Source organism: Ambystoma mexicanum, chromosome 13, assembly GCF_040938575.1.
Source record: "Ambystoma mexicanum isolate Mex_15411 chromosome 13, UKY_AmexF1_1, whole genome shotgun sequence".
NCBI classification, from domain to species: Eukaryota; Metazoa; Chordata; class Amphibia; order Caudata; family Ambystomatidae; genus Ambystoma; species Ambystoma mexicanum.
In genome coordinates this window covers 368,945,546-368,964,351 of record NC_090938.1, presented here as the reverse complement: position 1 = coordinate 368,964,351, position 18,806 = coordinate 368,945,546, and the positions used below count along the sequence as shown (strand labels likewise).

Here is an 18,806-nt window from a genome sequence, read left to right as displayed (position 1 = left end):
TGACCAAGATGACATTTTGACAAATATCAAAAAACTCTCAAACTCCGCGCGCCTGGACCGGATGGTATTACAAATGCGATGCTTAAAGCCAACCCTGACGTGTGGGCTGAGTTGTGTAAAATTTTGTTTGATAAAGTCGCAGCAGAAGCAATTACTCCTAGCTCCTGGAAGAAGGCTATTGTCGTGCCTATTTTCAAGAAAGGCAACAGATCTAATCCAACAGACTATCGTCCAATTGCCTTACTTGATGTTATAGGTAAAGTATATGCAACCCAACTTCAGCAAAAACTAAAGGAATGGCTAGCTCTAACTAACCATCTAGATGTTAGACAAAGCGGATTCATAAAAGGAGTGGGTATGCTGTTTAAACCTCATACTAATTAATTTATTGAAAATGGAGGGAATACGTAAGGGCTCAAAAGTATAGCTTGCTTTTGTCGATCTGTCCCGTGCTTTTGACAGTGTTGACAGAGAAAAGCTCTGGACAAAACTAAAAACCTGGAAATGCCCTGAAAGTTTGCACGCTGCCATTAAAGACCTACATACAAACACTGAAATTAATATCCGATTAGATGCAAATGGCACCTTGTCAAAACCTATTTTAACCTTTTGTGGAGTCAAGCAAGGGTGTCCTTTAGCAGCCATAATATTCAATGCATTAATCTCTGATATTGGCGAGGTTTTTGGAAAATTCTGGGGTTTGCACCAAAAATAGATGACTCCGCCCTGAATTGGATTCTCTATGCTGACGATTTAGTATTAATGGACCTTACACCAATTGGGTTACAACGAAAATTGCAAGCTTTGGAGCAATATGTTAAGGACAACGGTTTGTACATAAATCCAAGCAAATCAGTTGTTCTTACTTTACAAGATCTTAAAAAAGGTACAGCTAATGCAAAAAATTGTAGATGGCACTTGGACGGCGCTCCCCTGCAACACGTGAATCAGTTAAAATATCTGGGCATGTGGCTGAATTCAAATATAAATTATCACATCTGGATAGAAAAAACAAAATCCAAATGTCGCCAGCTTAGTGCCCAAGCTGCAGCACTTGATAAAAAATATGGTAAATTCTCTTTTGTTCCCATAATAACGTTTTATAATCAAAAGGCGGTGCCATCTTTAATCTTTGGCGCAGAAACCGCTTTTGGATGTCCAGCGACAATGTGGGATACCCTTGAAAATATTTTTTGGTCAAGAATTCTGAAAGTAGGGAAGGGCATTCCAGCTGTAGTAGTACAATACGAATTGGGACTAATATCCATTACTGCAAAGATCAGTTGGAACACCTTGGCAATTTTTCAGAAAATAATTTTGCCCATTGGTACACCGCAAATGAAAATTCTACACGATCAAGAGAACAAACAATCAAATTCAGTTTTTTCAGCTTGGTTAAAACAATGCCACCAAATTTTGACTGATATAAACAGTGATAAGACCACCCTTGTTGAAAATCCAGATGCCGTAAAGAAGAAATTGTGGGAACATGATTGGATAAGCACTGGTATGAGCAGAGCAAAATATTCGCTAATGAAAAATGTTCCTCTGGAAGGAAAAGCCTACAACTTTCTGTACAAATACCTTCAAAAATGCCCAAATAAACAAAAAAGAATACTCTGCATGAAATTCAGATTGAACCAATTCAAAACAAAAGAAGTGATTATGCGTTGGCCTAAATATAAGAGGCTCGATCCAAAGTGTAGATTTTATAACCATCATGAAGGAAATATTAAGCATCTCATTCTTACCTGTAACGCTTTTAAAACAATAAGAAAGACACTATTTGAAGCAATTGTTGCAGAAAAACTCACCACACAATGGAAGAATGGTGGGAAGAATGCTTCATGGAAGCTAACAAAAAGTTTACCTATGCCTTGATACTTCTCCTAAAAGAAATCGAAGAACTTACTAAATCCAGTGTGTAATGGGGACTGAAATCTGTACTTCTCTAGGCTTCCATCTATTCAAATAGTGTTTGACTGATTTTATTTTTTCATATAATTTGAGCGATGGTTTCGTCATTTATGATGCGTTTGTCTGTAATTGGGTAAATGTGTGAATTTTAGTAGGAGAGACACCCTTTGGTTTCTCACATACACGTCACCCTTGGCGATATAGCTGCATCTGTTTCACAGGGAAACAGAGAAATGAAATTGATGTTCCCCTGTTCCTTACCTTTTCGGTGTTCCACAGTGAAACAGTAGGGTTGCAGGTCTAAGAACCATCACATGGCACGAGAGTTATAGTCCTTCTGTTGACTTATCCATACTAAAGGTGAGTGGTCAGTGATGAGTGTGAATTTTCTCCCTAGTAGGTAATACCCAAGATGGACAATTGCCCATTTGATGGTAAGGGCTTCCAGTTCCAGGAAGGGATGTCCTAATCCATTGTGTATTTGCGATAGTACTGCGCCTAAACCTGTGAGGGAAGCATCGGTCTGTAATACAAATTCCTTTGAAAAGTATACTACTTTTAATATTGGATTTTAGCATAAGGTTTGTTTCAGGTTAGTGTGACAAGCATTGTCCTTATCATTACAACACATGCGCCTCATTACGATTTTGGAGGTAGCCATGCCGTTTTTACCGGCACGGCTACCCCCAAACTCGAGTCCGGGTCCCGAAAAATGGCAATTACCGGGCCATTCCGACCTTTGCAGGCCTGGTAATTCCCATTCGCGGGACCCGGACTCGGTACGTCCCCATTCCCATTTGAGCCCCCATAGGGCTCAATGGGAATGAGGATGATGGTAACAACGGTCCTGTTAATAACGGGACCGTTGCTACCATCCTGTTCTGCTAGTGGGTGCCGCTCTGCACGTCTGGTCTGACCAGGCGTACAGAGCGGCCCCGCGAGCAGAACTCGGAATGTTGCGGTGAGGTAACAACGGCGCCGGTAGCACTACTGACGCCGTTGTTGCCTTACCGCAACACTCATAATTATGCCCATTATCTGTGGTTCTGCGTTTCTTAGCTTGTCTGCCAGTCCGGCTGTTCTAGCTGAAAAATTTGGGATAAACCTACGATAATATCCAATCAATCCTAGGAATGCCCTAAGGTCTCTCTTGGTCTTGGGTGTGGGAGCATCTAGGACGGCTTTCACTTTTTCTTGCTGGGGCTGAACACTACCATTCCCTACTAAGAAGGCTAGGTATTTCACTGCTGATGGAGCTAGCTTACATTTCGATGGATTGGCAGCTTAGCCAGCCTCTCGGAGGGTTCTCATAATAGTAGATGGAAAAGATGGTCTTCCCAAGTTTTACTATGAATTACTATGTTGTCAATATAGGCCCCACAAAAATTGGAATATGGCTGTAATATCCTTCCATACGTCATTGGCAAGTTGCTGGTGCCCAATGCAATCCAAAAGAGAGGACTCTGAATTGGAATAGTCCAATTGGTGTCGAGAAAGCTGTCTTTTCCTTAACAGGTCCATGCACAGGGACCTGCCAATATCCTTTGGTTAAATCTAGGGTTGACAAGAAGGTAGCATTTCCAAGTTTATCTATTAAATCATCTATAAGTGGCATAGGATAGGCATCAAAGGCGGGAATGGCAGAAGAGGGTTCGATGATGTTTGCCTTTAACATTGTTTTAACCTCATCAATCACTACCTGCTTTCGTGCTTCTGGGAGTCTGTATGGCTTCAGATGGACCACTTTCCCTTTTGGGGTTCTAATACAGTGGTACATACCATGTACTCTCCCTGGTTTCTCACAGAATACATTGGGGAATGCAGTAATAAGGTCATTCACATTTTCTTGCTTATGTTTAGATAGTTCTTGGGGAATACGTTCAGAGTTGTCTATCTCCTCGGGTTGCAAATAAGACAATATAGAAGAGGTAGTAGCGGAAGGATTTTCTTTCCACTCTTTCAGGAGATTTACATGGTAGAAATGGGTCTTTTGCCTTCTATCAGGTTAGGATATTTTATAGGTACAGGTTCCTGTTTGCTCTAGCACCTCATAGGGCCTGTGCAGTTTTGAAACAAGTTTAGGTAGGTAAGAGGACTAACACTTTCTGTCCTACTGAAAATGATCTTAGATTAACCTTCTTGTTGTAGGTGTGTTTTCGTTGGGCACAAGCTTTCTCCATATGAGTGTGGACTAGACTATGGACAAGTCTCATGCGCTCTCGTAATCGGGTAGCTGTTTGTGAGAGGGGGATTGATGCCTCTTCCCTTTCATCCCAGGTCTCCCGGAGCATGTCTAAGACATCTCTTGGCTCTCTCCCATAGAGTAACTCAAAAGGAGAGAAACCGGTGAATGCCTAAGGGCTCTTTCTCAATGTAAATAGGGCTCATGGCATCATACGATCCCACTCCTTCCCATCCTCATCTATTAACTTTCTCAGAATCATTTTGAGGGTCTTATTAAATCTCTCTACCAATCCGTCTGTTTGGGGGTTTGTAAACTGAGGTTCTTAAGATGGTAATGTGTAGTAATTCCTTAACTTCACCCATAAACTTACTCATGAAATGGGATCCCTGATCCATCAGAATTTCCTTAGGGAAACCAACCCTAAAAAAGAATGGCAACAGGTGTTTTAAAATGTGTTGGGTTGTGTTGTTCTGCATGGCAAAGGCTTCTGGGTACTGTGTAGCGTAATCAATGATTACGAGAACATATTTACTACCCATTTTCGAAGTTTCCAATGGTCCAATCATATCCATCCCGATTCTAGAGAAGTGGACTTCTACTATCGGTAATGGGTTCAGAGGGACAGGTAGCAGAATATGTGAGCTGGTTTTTTGGCACATCTTGCATGTCTGAATGAAGTTTTTATGTCAGCATGGATAACCAGCCAATAGAATTTCCCACTGATGTGTGCTTGGGTTTTCGATTGTCCTAAGTGTCCCCCTGTCAAATGAGAGTGTGCAATCTCTAGCACGATCTTGCGATGGGTTTTGGGTATTACTAATTGGGTCTTAATTAGGCCTTGCCTGGAGGTTTCCCTTCTATATAGTAATCCTTGTTTCAGGAAGAATAAGCGGCTCCCCTTTTCTTGTCCTTCTCCCTCAGGAATTACTTCTAAGAAAGTCTCTGCGAGCACTGGATCATTTCGCTGGGCGAAGGCTAGTTCGTTCATTCACTTCCTTTCGCCGGACCACTCCGCTACTCGGTATCAGTGACTTCAGTTATCAGTGATATACAGGTCACAGAATCAAACTTTGCTAACTCTTCCCTCTACAAACTCCCATTATCCACACCCACTTCTGTGCCCTGTCTTCATGTGGTTTTGCTAAGCAGTAAAACCTCTCCCTATTCAATTCCTCCCACGTTTATATCCATCGTTGGACTAGTCCACTCCTCACCTGGATACATCCATCTCCCAATACCTACCCTTCTCTCACTCAGTGCTCTCAACCTAACCATCTGCTGTCCTCCCTGTGATGTCTCCCACTTTCCATCTTATGACCTTCTGGATCCCCCTCACAGGGACTCCCTGAAATCAAGGACAGGCCAACATTTACTAGCTTCACTATCGCCCTTAAAACAGCCTTCTCTCCAAGGAGGGAGCCAGAGAGTTGCAAAAGGTTACCGCCTTCACACTCCCACGCAATTCCCAACCTGTGTCATCACTGGATTGCAGATCTGCATATATCTGCACATTGTCTAATACGTGAAGATTTATATTTAAACACTTTCTTGTGCTGTCTCCAGCTTCTTTGCCACCACCCACTGGTTTAATGTGTGAACTACTATCACTTATTTTTTAAAGATTATTATAAAGCGGTCAGCAAATGGACTGCTCCAGCAGTCAATATGTCCTTTGCAAAGTACTTCTTAGTCAAAACCTTCATTTGTAATCAATAAATAGATAACATACATACATATTAGACTGCAGCTGAATGCCTATGGTATAAGGGCCTGTTTCTTAGGACAGACTCTGTACTCACCTTGAGATCCCTCCCAGGGGGCTTCCTCTCATAGAAGGTGACTTTCCTGACTTTGGGCTGCAGGACCCCCTTCGGCCTGTAGCTAGGATCAGCCACGCCCCCTCCGCAGCCCTGCATGAATGACAAGAGAGTAAGGCAGCAGTGCCGCCAAACCATGCCACATAAATTATACCACATACATGCATTGAACATGCAAGTGCGCTTCGCACAAACATGGAGACATACAAAGTGAATATTATACACACAGGATAAATAACACAAAATAAATAAATAACACAAAAACATACACCCATAACATACAAGCGGGACAAACACAGAAAACACTAACACATCTCATACCAACAGAATATACAAACATACTGCGTGCAAAGATATCACATGGTCATAATACCTGTGCACATTACTTGTGTAAGCACTATTGTATTCTGTGGTGTGTGGACATAGAGAAGCAGACTCCAGGTTAGCTTGTGTTAGCAGTGCCTTCTTTATTGTACCAAGTGCAGTACAAGTAGATGTTAATAGGGCAGATTGCACCACCACCCAGGCAGGTCCTCCTAACTCAGCAGCAACGGCCCAACTGCCTAGAATGGAACACAGCTGAACTCTTCCCATACATTCTGACCTGTCATAGGGCTCCACAGCATCACCAGTGTGAGGTCATAGGATGGTGACAACAAGACACCTCAGCATGCCTCAACATACCTCACCTCCCCCGTAAGGAACCACAAGGACAATCCCCACACACATGGCTAACTCATCAATATAATAAGGCATAAACAATGCTTAGATAGAACAAGCAGATATTTACAATAACACATCCCCAAAACAAATGTGAGGGACAAAGGTGTGACAGCCAGGTATTTCGCACACACAACGCTGCAGCACAAACGTAATGGCCATACCACACTTAAGTTTAGTTTAGTTTATTAATATACTTATAGCCATATGGCTTTGTATATACAAACGCAATACATAAAATACATAAAACAAAACACGTTCACGATTTAGCTTTTTCCATTGATCTACACACTTCTGTGATACAGCAGAATAAAAACACATTAAAAATCATAAAACAACATTTAACATATAACTTATTTCATCTACCATCATATTTGTGTAAAATAATAAGTTAAAAACATCAATCATTAACCTAACTAATAAGAATTAAAAGGACCAAATGATCATTATTTCTCAATGGATACCTTGTTTCAAGAATTGTTTGTGGGATAGGTACCATTATTGGCGTTGTGTATGTCGCAATTTCCGGTTTCCAACATATAGGCTTAATTGGTGACGGGACTTCCGGTAGAGGCATTTGGCTCCTCCTCTACAAACCCCTCTCCTTTTCTTCTACTTTCACAAGTCTCTTAACTTTCCTGTGTTGGTGTTTCCTGCACCCCTTTTCACACCTTCCTTACCTTTCATATTTTCTTCCCGCTTTACTAGGCACAATTGCACCTGTTTCTTGCTCTTTTTCACATCACTGTGCCTCTTGCACACTCTTTCCTTTTTATCATGATCACTCGCACCCGTCTCCTCTTTTTCAGGTCGCTTGCACCCTCTGTGTTTCTTTCGTTTTACAATTCCCTTCTTTTCTTGTCTCTGCTCCTCTAGAGCCTTTCACTTTTAGAGTTAATTTCTCCTTTTAACTCCCCGCCTCTAGCTCATTAAACCTATATTCCTTTCTGTCTTCTTTCTTTTGCAACTCTTGCAATACGTTTTCCTTTAAATTTGTTTTACTTTCATGCTGCTTGCAACAATGTTTCAATTCAGCTCCAGTCACCCGCATGCTACTGAGTTTCTCTCTTCCTTTTTTCATGAAACTCACTGGTAAGTGCAGCGCTGTCACGCAGTCTTCCTCTAGTTGCTTGGGTCGAGGTCAGGGTCTCAGCAGCTGCCCCTCTAAAACACTTGCGACCGGCACACGTCCCAAGGGAATGAGCAGTACCTTAAACACGGCCAGCAGCTTGTGGTCGAGTTTCGCAAGGCCTTGGAGACGTTTCTGTTTAGATAAGGGTCTCTTGTGGTTACTGCCTTTTTTTGTGCCTCTGTTCTTGGGCTTAGCTTTGCCTTGCATTAATTTATTGTTTCAGCTGCACCGCTATAGGGTTTGGTCCGTCATGTGCACCATATAGATGCACAAATACAAATACCTCACTCCGGCTCCTTGGAGACACGGCTCGCTAGCCACGCCGCACCCCCTCTGGCATAAAGGGTCAGATTCTCGGCACTCTGTTCTTCTCCAGGTTCTCCCGGTCTTGCTCACTGCTTCCTTCTGCAGCTAAGCTCCCATTCTCCACACTGCATCTCCAGCTCCCTCTCTCACCTGTGCAGATCCACACCTTTTACAGTCCTCAGTAGAGTCAAGTGAAGTCAGGTGTAAATTATTATAGAAGAGTGCCTGACTCTGCCTGCCTCTATTAGTGGGACAATTCAATGGTAGTTGAAGGTTGTCTTTTCCTCTGTTTCTCAATGGTTTTTCCAGTTAATCCTCACTACTCTCAGTTGCCTCTTCTTCGTCCCAGTATTGGTTGACAATGGGGAGGGGGAGAATTGGAAGGTAGGTCTATGTACTGAAACATTATTGTATGATTGACAGAGCAGAGAGGGGAATCCCCTAGCCTTGTGTTTACTCAATGGAGTGTCTTCCTTTTGTGGGAGATCACTCCTTACCCTTGACATCCTGTTCTGCTGCACGAGTCTGGATTAGTGGGATACAAAGGGATATTAATGTTAACGCCATATCTCTGTCTCTTTTGATCTTCCTTCGTATCCAGTTTCATGTACTTGTGCATTTTACGTCTCTCCTTTGGATCAGGGACAACGGACCTGGCATATCCCATAAAGGCCTCTGGGACTTCCTCCTCCTCTCCTACTGTCCCTTGGATATACTGCATCTCGTCTAAGGGTTTCTTGCCCCCTCCCCCTAAGTCTCCTCCTCCCAGGTGATCCTCCCTCGCATATCCGCCTGAGGGTCAGGATCCAATAGCAATGGCCTTTCACTGACCCCTGAGAGGAGGATTGTGGGGAATCATAAGGGAGAGCGCCCTCAGGTTTCTCACAACTATTGCATGCCTCTGTAAAGTGCTCTGTTATGTATCTGTACTGTTGTATACCTCTGTACTTTGTAAAGTTCTCCATAGCTTTTCAAAGCTAGCTGCATGCTCCAAAATACCATAATAATAATAATAATAATAATAATGATAATAATAATATATACTTTGTGAATTTCAAAACATGAAATAGTATGATAATGGAAAACAGTGCATATGCTGAAAATGTGTGTGCAGATTTATTAATAGCAGAACACTGAGGTAAGAGAATGCGTGGGGACTTCAATATAGTTCATTTCCCGCCAGGTGCCTTTCTCCACCCTTTGGCCTGCTCCCCAAAAGAATGAGTGCCTTCTCTGGCCATGAGAAGAGGATGTCTAGGCAATCTTAAACTTCAATGTTGCTGCCCTTTGGTCAATGGAAGACCTCATAGAATGCACAGAGGGATTCCAGGGGCTGGTGGAAGGATAGTTTGAGAACAAGACAACTGGTTTATCCTGCCAAATCAGGATCGTCTACTGTGCTGCCCTTGACAGACTGTACCTCTCTCATTGGCAGCTTTTATTATTAATATTATTCTTATGGTATTTATTGAGCGTGTACCAAGTTTTGAGAAGCAATGGAGCGCTTTACAGAGGTATACAACAATACAGATACACAATGGAACACTTTACAGAGGTATAAAACAGTACAGATGCATAACGGAGCACTTTTCAGAGGTAACAACAGAGCAGATATACAGCGGGGGTAGGATACAGCGGGGCACATGGGAGGGGTACAGCTGTAGAGGGTGCCAGTGAGGAGAGGGGGGAACCTCGTCTAGCAAGTCAGGTGGATTGGGGGGCGATGTGATGGTCTATGTGTTGAGGTGGAGAGGCTCCCTGAAGAGGTGGGTCTTAAGTTCTTTTCTGAATTGTAGGCACATGGGGACGAGTTTGATACTGACGGGAGGAGGTCCAATAATCTTGTGCAGTAGGCATAGAACGCTTGTTTTCTGGTCCTTCCCTTTTTCAGCAGCAGATTTCATGTCAGCACTTGTCCTGACTTTTGGTGGTGTGCTGTCCGCTGGAGATACTGAATTTCTCCGCGAGGTAGCTAGGTGACTTGAGAGCGACTGCCTTATAGATGATGCAGCCAGACTTGAAGGTGATTTGTGTGTGCAGTGGGTGCCAGTGAAGGTCGATGAGGGCTGGGGTGATGTGGTCGTATCTGCATAGGCCCTGGATTAGGCATGCAGCCACAAGTAGGACACTTCTCAGGGGCCCAAGGGAGGACGGCGAGAGGCCTTCGAAGAGGGCATTGCCCCCATCCAGGTGGTATAGGACCAGTGCTTGAACGGTGGATCTAAAGCTGTCCAGATGGAGGATGGGTTTGACTTTCTTCAGGAGGGAGAGCTGATACCAAGCTGTCTGAGTTTTCTTAGCTATGCTTTCAAAGTTGCCTTGCTGGATCGCACTTGCCTGGCTGTGTGTAGCCTTTCCTTCTTTCCTACACCTAAAGCCATGAAACCAGACTGTTTAGATTCAGATAATTCCATCTAGGATGCGCTGCTTCAGATGGAGCACACATTTCCTCCACATCACTCTTCTTCATCCCAGTACTTATTCTCGAGGCGCTTGCCCTCCCCAGCAGCAATCCCAACTACTTAAATGAGGCCTCAAATAGGAAGTCCACCCCCACCACCCCAACAAGGGTGTGGCTTACCTCTCTTCGTCCTAGTTGGTTTTGGAAAATTGCTGAACGCATTGTTATAGAAGAGAGAGAGGGAATGGGGGTTCAAAACAGACAATGTCTGGTTGGCATAGCAACGGTCAATGCCACAGCATTAGACCAAATCACTAAAATCTCTTTTTCCAAACTACTCCGCCATACTACCCAAAGCGATGTTCCCTAACAATATTTTCTCCAATCAGTATCTTTCTGAGAAGCAAGTTGGCTGCCAGGCTTTCCATTTTGTAGCTACAGTGCTAGTATATTGGGCTATGTTGGGCTATTCCCCCACATGCAATTGGGCTATTTATGGGCTACTTTTTACGGCAGATCTGTTTTTATGGCTTCCTGAGGGTTCCCTTCTACACCTACACCACACCCACTCACCTTTTCTTCATCCATACTCTCTCTAAACTCATCCCCATTACGTGTGCTGGTTGTTTTCGTTTTGGGGCTCTTTTGGGCTACATTTTACAAGTCCTCCTGAAGCCACTTTGCCATTCAGGTTTTTGCCCCCAACCAACTACCATCACCTACACAACTTATCCCCACTCTCTCTAACACCACCCACTCACCCACCCTCTCACCCTACTCCTTTAGCCCCCACCCACCCACGCAATCCCCATTGCCTCTACCCTCACCCACCCGATCTCTACTCTCTCTACCCTCAACCACCCTCTCTATGCCCACCCTTTGCAACCCTTCTCACTAACTCTACTCCCAATCTCTCTACAACCTCACCTTCCCACCCTAGCCCACTCTCTCTAACCTCACCACCTCTCCATAGCTCAACTCTGTCTACCCACACAGATCCAACTCCCACTCTCTCTACCCCCACCCACTCACCTTACCACCCACCCACTCTACCCCGCTCACCCATCCTCCCTTCACTCTCTCTACCCCCACCCACACACCCTACCCTTCTCTCTCTACACTCACACACTCTACCCCTACCCACCCTTCCCCACTCTCTCTACCCCCACCCACCCCCACTTTCTCTAACCAATCCCACCCACCCCCACTCTCTCTACCCCCACCCGCCCAACCACCCCCACTCTCTCTACCCCCACCCATCCACCCACCTCCACTCTCTCTACCCCCACTCGCCCATCCTATCCTCCACCCACTATACCCTCAAACACCCACCCTCCCTCCACTATCTCTACCAAAACCCACCCACCCAAGCTACACTCTCTCTACCCCCACTCGCCCATCCTATCCTCCACCCACTATACCCTCAAACACCCACGCTTTCTCCACTATCTCTACCAAAACCCACCCACCCAAGCTACACTCTCTCTACCCCCACCTACCCACCCTACCCCCACTCTCTACCCGCACACTCTAACCCAACCCACTCTTTCTTCAATCTCACCCACCCTGCCTGCTCCCACTCTACCTAAAACCCCCACTCTCTCTACCACCACACACTCTAACCCGACCCACTCTTTCTTCAACCTCACCCACCCTTGCTACTCCCACACTACCTACCCTCACCCACCCACTCTACCCCCACTCTCTCTACCCCCTCCCACCTTTCCACATTCTCTCTTCCCCCTCCCTCCCAACCACCCTTCCCCACTCTCTACCCCCACCATACGTGCCCCACCCACCCCCACTCTTTCTACCCCCACCCACCCACCCTACCCCCACTCTTTCTACCCCCCACCCACCCACCCTACCCCCACTCTTTCTACCCCCCACCCACCCACCCTACCCCCACTCTTTCTACCCCCACAAACCCACCCTAACCCCACTATTTCTGGCTACACCCACCCACCCAATCCTCACTATGTCTACAAAAAGCCCACCCACCCAACCCCCACTCTTTCTGGAAACCTCACTCTCTCTAAAAACCTGCACTTGCTCTTCCTCCCCATCCACTCGACCTCCCCTCTATACCCCAACTCTACCACCCTACACCCATTCTCTTTACCCCCACCCTCCCACCTTACTCCCACTCTATCTACCCCACTCACCCACCCTTCCCCCACTCTCTCTACCCTCACCCACCCACCATATCCCCACTGTCTCTACCCCAAGCACTCTTTCTACCCCCAACCACCCTACCCCCATTCTCTATACATGTACCCCACCCACCCATGGTCTCTACTAACACCCACTCACCCACCCTACCCCACCCACTCAAGCCCCAACTACCCATCCTTTCCCACTGTCTCTAGCCCCACTCACCCACCCTAACCCACCCTCTCTACCCCACCCACCCATCCATCCTCACTCTCTCTACCCCACCCGCCCACCCTACCCCCAAACTCTCTACACCACCCGCCCACCCTACCCCCACACTCTCTACCCCACCCGCCCACCCTACCCCCACACTCTCTACCCCACCCGCCCACCCTACCCCCACACTCTCTACCCCACCCGCCCATCCTACCCCCACACTCTCTACCCCCACCCACTCTACCCACACTCTCTCTACCCCCACACACTCTAACCCCACCCACTCTTGCCCCACTCTTTCTTCAACACCACTCACCCTCCCTACTCCCACTCTACCTACCCTCACCCACTCACCATACCCTCACTCTCACAACCCTCACCCCGAACCCCACTACCTCTACCCCCACCCACCCTACCCCCCACTCTCTATACCCCCACCGAAATGGTCCCACTCCCTCTACCCCAACCCACCCTACCCCCACTCTCTCTACCCCAACCCACCCTACGCCCACTCTCTCTACCACTGCCCACCCTACCCCCACTCTCTCTACCCCCGCCCACCCTACCCCCACTCTCTCTACCCCCACCCATCCTTCCCCTAGTCTCTCTACCCCCACCATACCACCACTCCCTCTTCCCCCACCAACCCTACCCCCACTACCTCTATTCCCACCTACCCGACCCCCACTCTCTATACAACCCTCACTGGCTCTACCCCACCCTTCCTCCACTATTTTTACCCCCACCCACCCTACCTCCACTCTCTATACCCCCACACACCCACCCTACCCTCACCCTCTCTACCCCAACCCACCCTTCCCCGACTCTCTCTACCCCCACCCTCCCAAGCCCCACTCGCTCTACCCCAACCACCCATCCTACCCCCACTCTCTCTACCCCAACCCTACTACCCTACCCCCACCCACTCCACCCTGACCGACCCTTTCTCCACTCTCTCTACCCCATCCACCGAAAGCCCCACTCTCTCTAATCCCACCCACCCTAATCTCACTCTCTCTAACCCCATCCACCCACCCTACCCCCACTCTCTTTACCCGCACCCACCCACCCAACCCCCACTCTCTTTACCCCCACCCACCCACCCACCCTACCCCCAATCTCTTTACCCCCACCCACCCCTCTGACCTGCACTCTCTCTAACTCCACCCTACCCGCACTCTACCCCAACCCTCCTACCCTACCCCCATACTCTTCAACTCCACCCACCCACCTTCCCCCGCTCTCTCTACCATACCCCCACTCTATCTACCCCCAAACACTCTAACACACCGGCCCACCCTACTCGCACCCCCACCCACCCACCCACGATCTCTACCCCCACCCATCCTACCCCCTCTCTCTCTAGCCCCACTCACCCACTGATGGGCTGTCAGGGGTAATTGGAGCAGAAGGGCTGGAACCCTGGGTAAGTAGATCCCCACCCCCCCCCCAGCGAACTGAGCAGAATCAGTAACCCGGGGAAGGAAGGGTACTGCAAATGAGGCGGTGGGTGGCACTCCGCCCACCAGACTAGAAGGGCCCCTCCTGGGAGCGGCGCCATGAAGGAGGCACTGGAACTATGGGACGGAGAGGAGCTAGGTAAAGAGGGCAGTAAAAATCACCCTAATAATCCATCCCCCAGGCAGAAGAAGAAAGAGGGAAGACTCTGGCTCTCTCCTGGGCCGCGCAAAGAGCCACCAGTAGTTTGGGATGGTACCCGGACAGAAAAGGACCCATTGCCAGCAGGACCACCATGACAGGGGTCTGTCCCTGGCCGACTCACTTTCTCTCGGCCACCCTTCTTGTGGGTAGGCCAGGGGAGGAGTACAGCAGTGATTGGGAGGCAACCCAGTTGTGTTGCCTGTCCTTTGTTTTGAATAGCCTGCAGACTCCAGTTGCAATTCAGCAGCCATTGTAAAACATGCAGTGAGTGCAGGCATGCCGAGCCTGCCTCTGCCTCAGAAGAGACAAGCTCTCTGCCTAGAAAGAATGCTAGGGGAGGTCCTTCCTTAGAGGAATCTAGGTTCCTGAAGATCATCAGGGAACCCCTGGGGTAGAATCATGCCACTATAGGGTCACCCGATTCTGGAAAGGAGCCAGGAAATTCTCCCCATCCTCTTACACGTATGCATCCCAGTGCTCAAATGAGGAAGTAAGGCCTGGTAAAAAGATTCTGGATAAAAATCAACAGCCAGGTCCTCAGGTGAGTAGTTGAATGCATGAAATTTAAAGGACCAACAGTGGCACAAGAGGAGAAACCCATGGTTCAGCAGTTTGAGAAGGAAGCTAAAAGGAGTTTCCCCTTAATCCAGTGATCAGGAAGAAGGTGTTCCATGATTGGAAGGACCCAGGCCAGCTGGTGGTTCCTTTATTTATGAACAAGCTTTATCCCCTTAGTGACAAAGCTAACCTGCTGTATCAATAGAGGTAGACTCACTCCTATCAAGCCTGACTGGTAGGCCTTCTTTGTCAGCGAAAGACGTAGCATTTCGAGACCCAGAGGAATGGAAGGTAGATGCAGCCCGCAACAGATCCTTTGCGTGTACCCACTTGTCCCCCAGAATGGCAACATCCACCTCTTACACTCTTAAATACCTGCTGGAGGACTTTCAAAAGTTTTATGATGCCATAGAGGCAGGAAGAATCTGCTCCAGTCTGATTGAGGGCATGCACCTCCAGGCTAATCTCCTGTGGGATTTAGTGTCAGTCTCAGTTAGAGCAGAGCACTCATGAAGCTCAATGGGGTGGCGGCACGTCATCATATTCATGTGAAGAAATGGAGGACAGGCAACGTGCAGAAAACAGTGGCCTTCCATTTACCCTTTCAGGGTGAGAATCTCTTTGGGGATGAATTAGAAGAAATGGCGCACCACATGCATAAACAAGATAAGCATGCAGGTACCCACGGGAGACATCTGAGGCCCCACTCTCGCAGAGGATCACAAGAGGCGAGACCCTAGTATAGAGTAATAAGCGGGATGAGGCAAACCAGTGTTCAGAGGAAAGCAAAGGGGTCCTCTCCTGGCAAGGAGCAGGGCCTCGCCACTCCAAGCCAACTCAACTGCCCTGACTAGGCCTCAGTCCCTCAAGTGGGGGCCAGAATTAGCCAGTTTGCCCAGGTATGGACAGAAAGGACGATGACATTATAGGTACTAAGTATTATTATTCAGGGGTACAGACTGGAATTCACAAACCACCAGGTGGGGATTGGAACAATTGTGACTCCATTACCCATGGTGATAGAACAGAGAGAGAAATTGCACGCACAAATACAGCTATTTATCCATAAAGGAGCTGTCCAGGAAGTCCTAGATGCTCAGCAGGTTTAGGGGTGCTATTCAATCATGTCCGTGGTGCAGAGGTTTTCTGGATGATTTTGTCTCGTTATCGAGCTGAAGGGGGTAAATAAGAGCATCCACGAGATCAGGTTCAAAATGGAAAGACTGCAAAGGATCATCCCCCTGATTGCTCTGGGGGATTGGCTCTCTTCTGTGGACCTCCTAGACATGTATCCCCATGTCTCTATCCATCCCCTTGACTTCAAGTACCTGAGGTTTGGGGGGGGCCGGAACCACTGCCAATTCTGGTTGCTGCCATTTGGGCTCCGCTCAGCACCCAGAATGACTATTAGGGGGACTGTTACACCAGGAGTGGATCCGGATGTACCCTTAAACCAATGACTGGGTCATCCGGGTGTCGTCCTACCCAGAGGTCGAGGGGGCAGTACAGAGGACTTGCAAGATGCTGACAGACTTTGGTTTCCTACTCAACATGAATAAGTCACAGTCTGTTGCGATGCAGAAAGTGCAGTTCAGCTGTGCCTTATTCCTCAAAGAAGCAAAGTTTGCCTTTCAAAGGAACACGCCCCAAGTCTTCACTGTGCTCTTCAGCTCATCTACAAGAAGCTTCAGACCCCAGCACCTTAGTTGATGCATTTACAAGTTGATGCATTTACAGGGTTTAATGGCATCAACAGTATTTGTGACTCCTTGGGTCTGGCTACACATCTGACCCCTGTTGGTCCATCTGGGGTGTTCCGAGCCTCTGGAATCTCAACACTCCTATCCTGGTCCTGTAGCAGGTGCTGAACGATCTCTGGTTGTGGTTGCGCTTGGCAAACAGATGACAGCAAGGAGGGTTGGGGAGTAGTTTTGGGCCTGAATACAACCAAAGGGCGATCGTCCAGGGGTATACAAGACAAGTCCTCCAATTACAGAAAGTTGGAAACAATTTACAAGGGGCTGCTGAGTTTTGCACTTCTGTTCCAGGGATCACCAGTTCTCACCAAGACAGACCACACATCATCCCTGGCATACATCAACCGCCAGGTTGCGACCAGATCCGGGCCTCATCCGGAGGCGTAGACAACCACCAGGAGGTTTTTTTTAGCAGAGCGTTTCCCCCTTCAACAGACTGGTGCCGATCCAGAGAGAGGTTCTCCTGGCTCACTGAGAGACTGGGTGCCCCTCAGAGAGACAATTTTGTTTCTCCCCTAAACTCCCAGCTCCCCTGATTCTGCTCCCAATTTACATCCCAAGCAATATGTGGTGGGGATTCCCTATTACTACAGTGGACCCCCACTCTTGCTTCATACCTTCTGCCAATCCTGCTCCGGTCCAAGGTAGTTCGCTAGAACAGAAAGGAGAAGGCATGGGTGATTAAGGTAACTCCTGTCGGGCCTAGTTTGGCCTGGTTCCCCCATCTGATTCAGCTGGCTTTAGCCCTGAAGCTGGTGCTGCCCGAGACTCCTCTCCCAGTGAAAGGACTGGGGGGTTGTGCCCTGAGGAACAGCTGGGATTGTGGGGTCTGGCTCTTGAAAGGGAGGTGCTGAGACGCCAGGGTCTGCAGGTCTCAGTGTCCTCCTCGAGCAGGCATCAAGGAAGCCGTCCAATCTGAATCCCTATGCCCACCACAGGGTGTCCTTCTGTGGGTGGTACAAGAAACTGGGTTTCTTCCCGCTGGAGTGCGGGGTAGGGAAAGTTTCTCGCTTTCTCCTGGAGGGATTTGCCTTAGGGCTCTCACCCTTATCTCTTAGAGCACAGTAGGCAGTGTGAGGAATCTGAGGGTGTCTTCACTTCTATCCTCGGATATCTTTCCCCCAGATGTCCAAGGAAAGGCTTTTGCTACCGAAACCTGACCCTGGTGGTGGATTTGTGAGGGAGTACTACCTGGGTGAAGGAGACATGGGGAGAGAAGATGAGGTACCCATGGGTGAGACATGGTATCCCCCTTTTCCCTCTCAAAATGTCCCCTCAATCCCCCAAACCTTTGTGGGCTACTCTAGGCCAGACCCCTATTTATCCATTGACATTCACTCTTACACGCATCACTTTGTTACTGGGACAAGGAAAAGGCAACAAAAAGAGACAAAAGACTCTAGAATCAAAATTGTGTGGTCTAGTAGTCAGAGAGCCAATCAGCTCAGTGAGATGTTTAAATACCCGCAATGTAGAAAGAAGGAGGACGGTGTCCGCAATGGCTGTGGACGCAAAAGGACCAAACCTCCATGGGAAGCCGTGCAGAGTGAAGAGCGAGTGCCGGTGTGTTGGTACGAGAAGGCTCGCTGACAAGAGCTGCAACAAGAAAGCAGCGGGCTGTGGGGACGCTGAAAGCAGAGGAGAAGCTCTAGGGCATTTGCAGGTACAGGCAAGCTGAACAGGGTTTACCAGAGCTCTTACTTGAGACACTGGGAGAAGTGGAGACCACGAAAGCTAGAGAAAGCCGAAGGAAGCAAAAGCAAAGTAGACTTCACCGTAGACGTTGCTACGGTTCACCACAAGAGAAACCAAAGTCGTCATAAGAGACCGGTGAGTTCCGTGAAGTGGGAAAGGGACGCTGGGGTATATTCGAGGTGGTATGTTTTTTAAAATGTTTTTATTTCTAGAGCGCCAAAAGCCTGCAGGCATCGGGACGCTGGAAAAAAAACACAAAAGACAGTCCAATTAATACGGGACATGG

General features: G+C 47.8%; 1 protein-coding gene across 8 annotated transcripts in view; it reads right to left on the bottom strand.

The window, feature by feature from the left end:
• The window catches only part of RPGRIP1 (RPGR interacting protein 1), a 638,645-nt gene that overhangs the window by 259,779 nt on the left and 360,060 nt on the right, over positions 1–18,806 (bottom strand). For 7 of the 8 annotated variants that reach the window (XM_069633891.1, XM_069633894.1, XM_069633896.1 and 4 more), the window contains one exon: positions 5,902–6,012. The exons of the other annotated variant lie outside the window; for it this stretch is intronic. In XM_069633891.1, the coding sequence (XP_069489992.1) occupies positions 5,902–6,012 (111 nt within the window). The remainder of the gene's footprint in view (positions 1–5,901; positions 6,013–18,806) is intronic. 8 annotated transcript variants of the gene reach the window in all.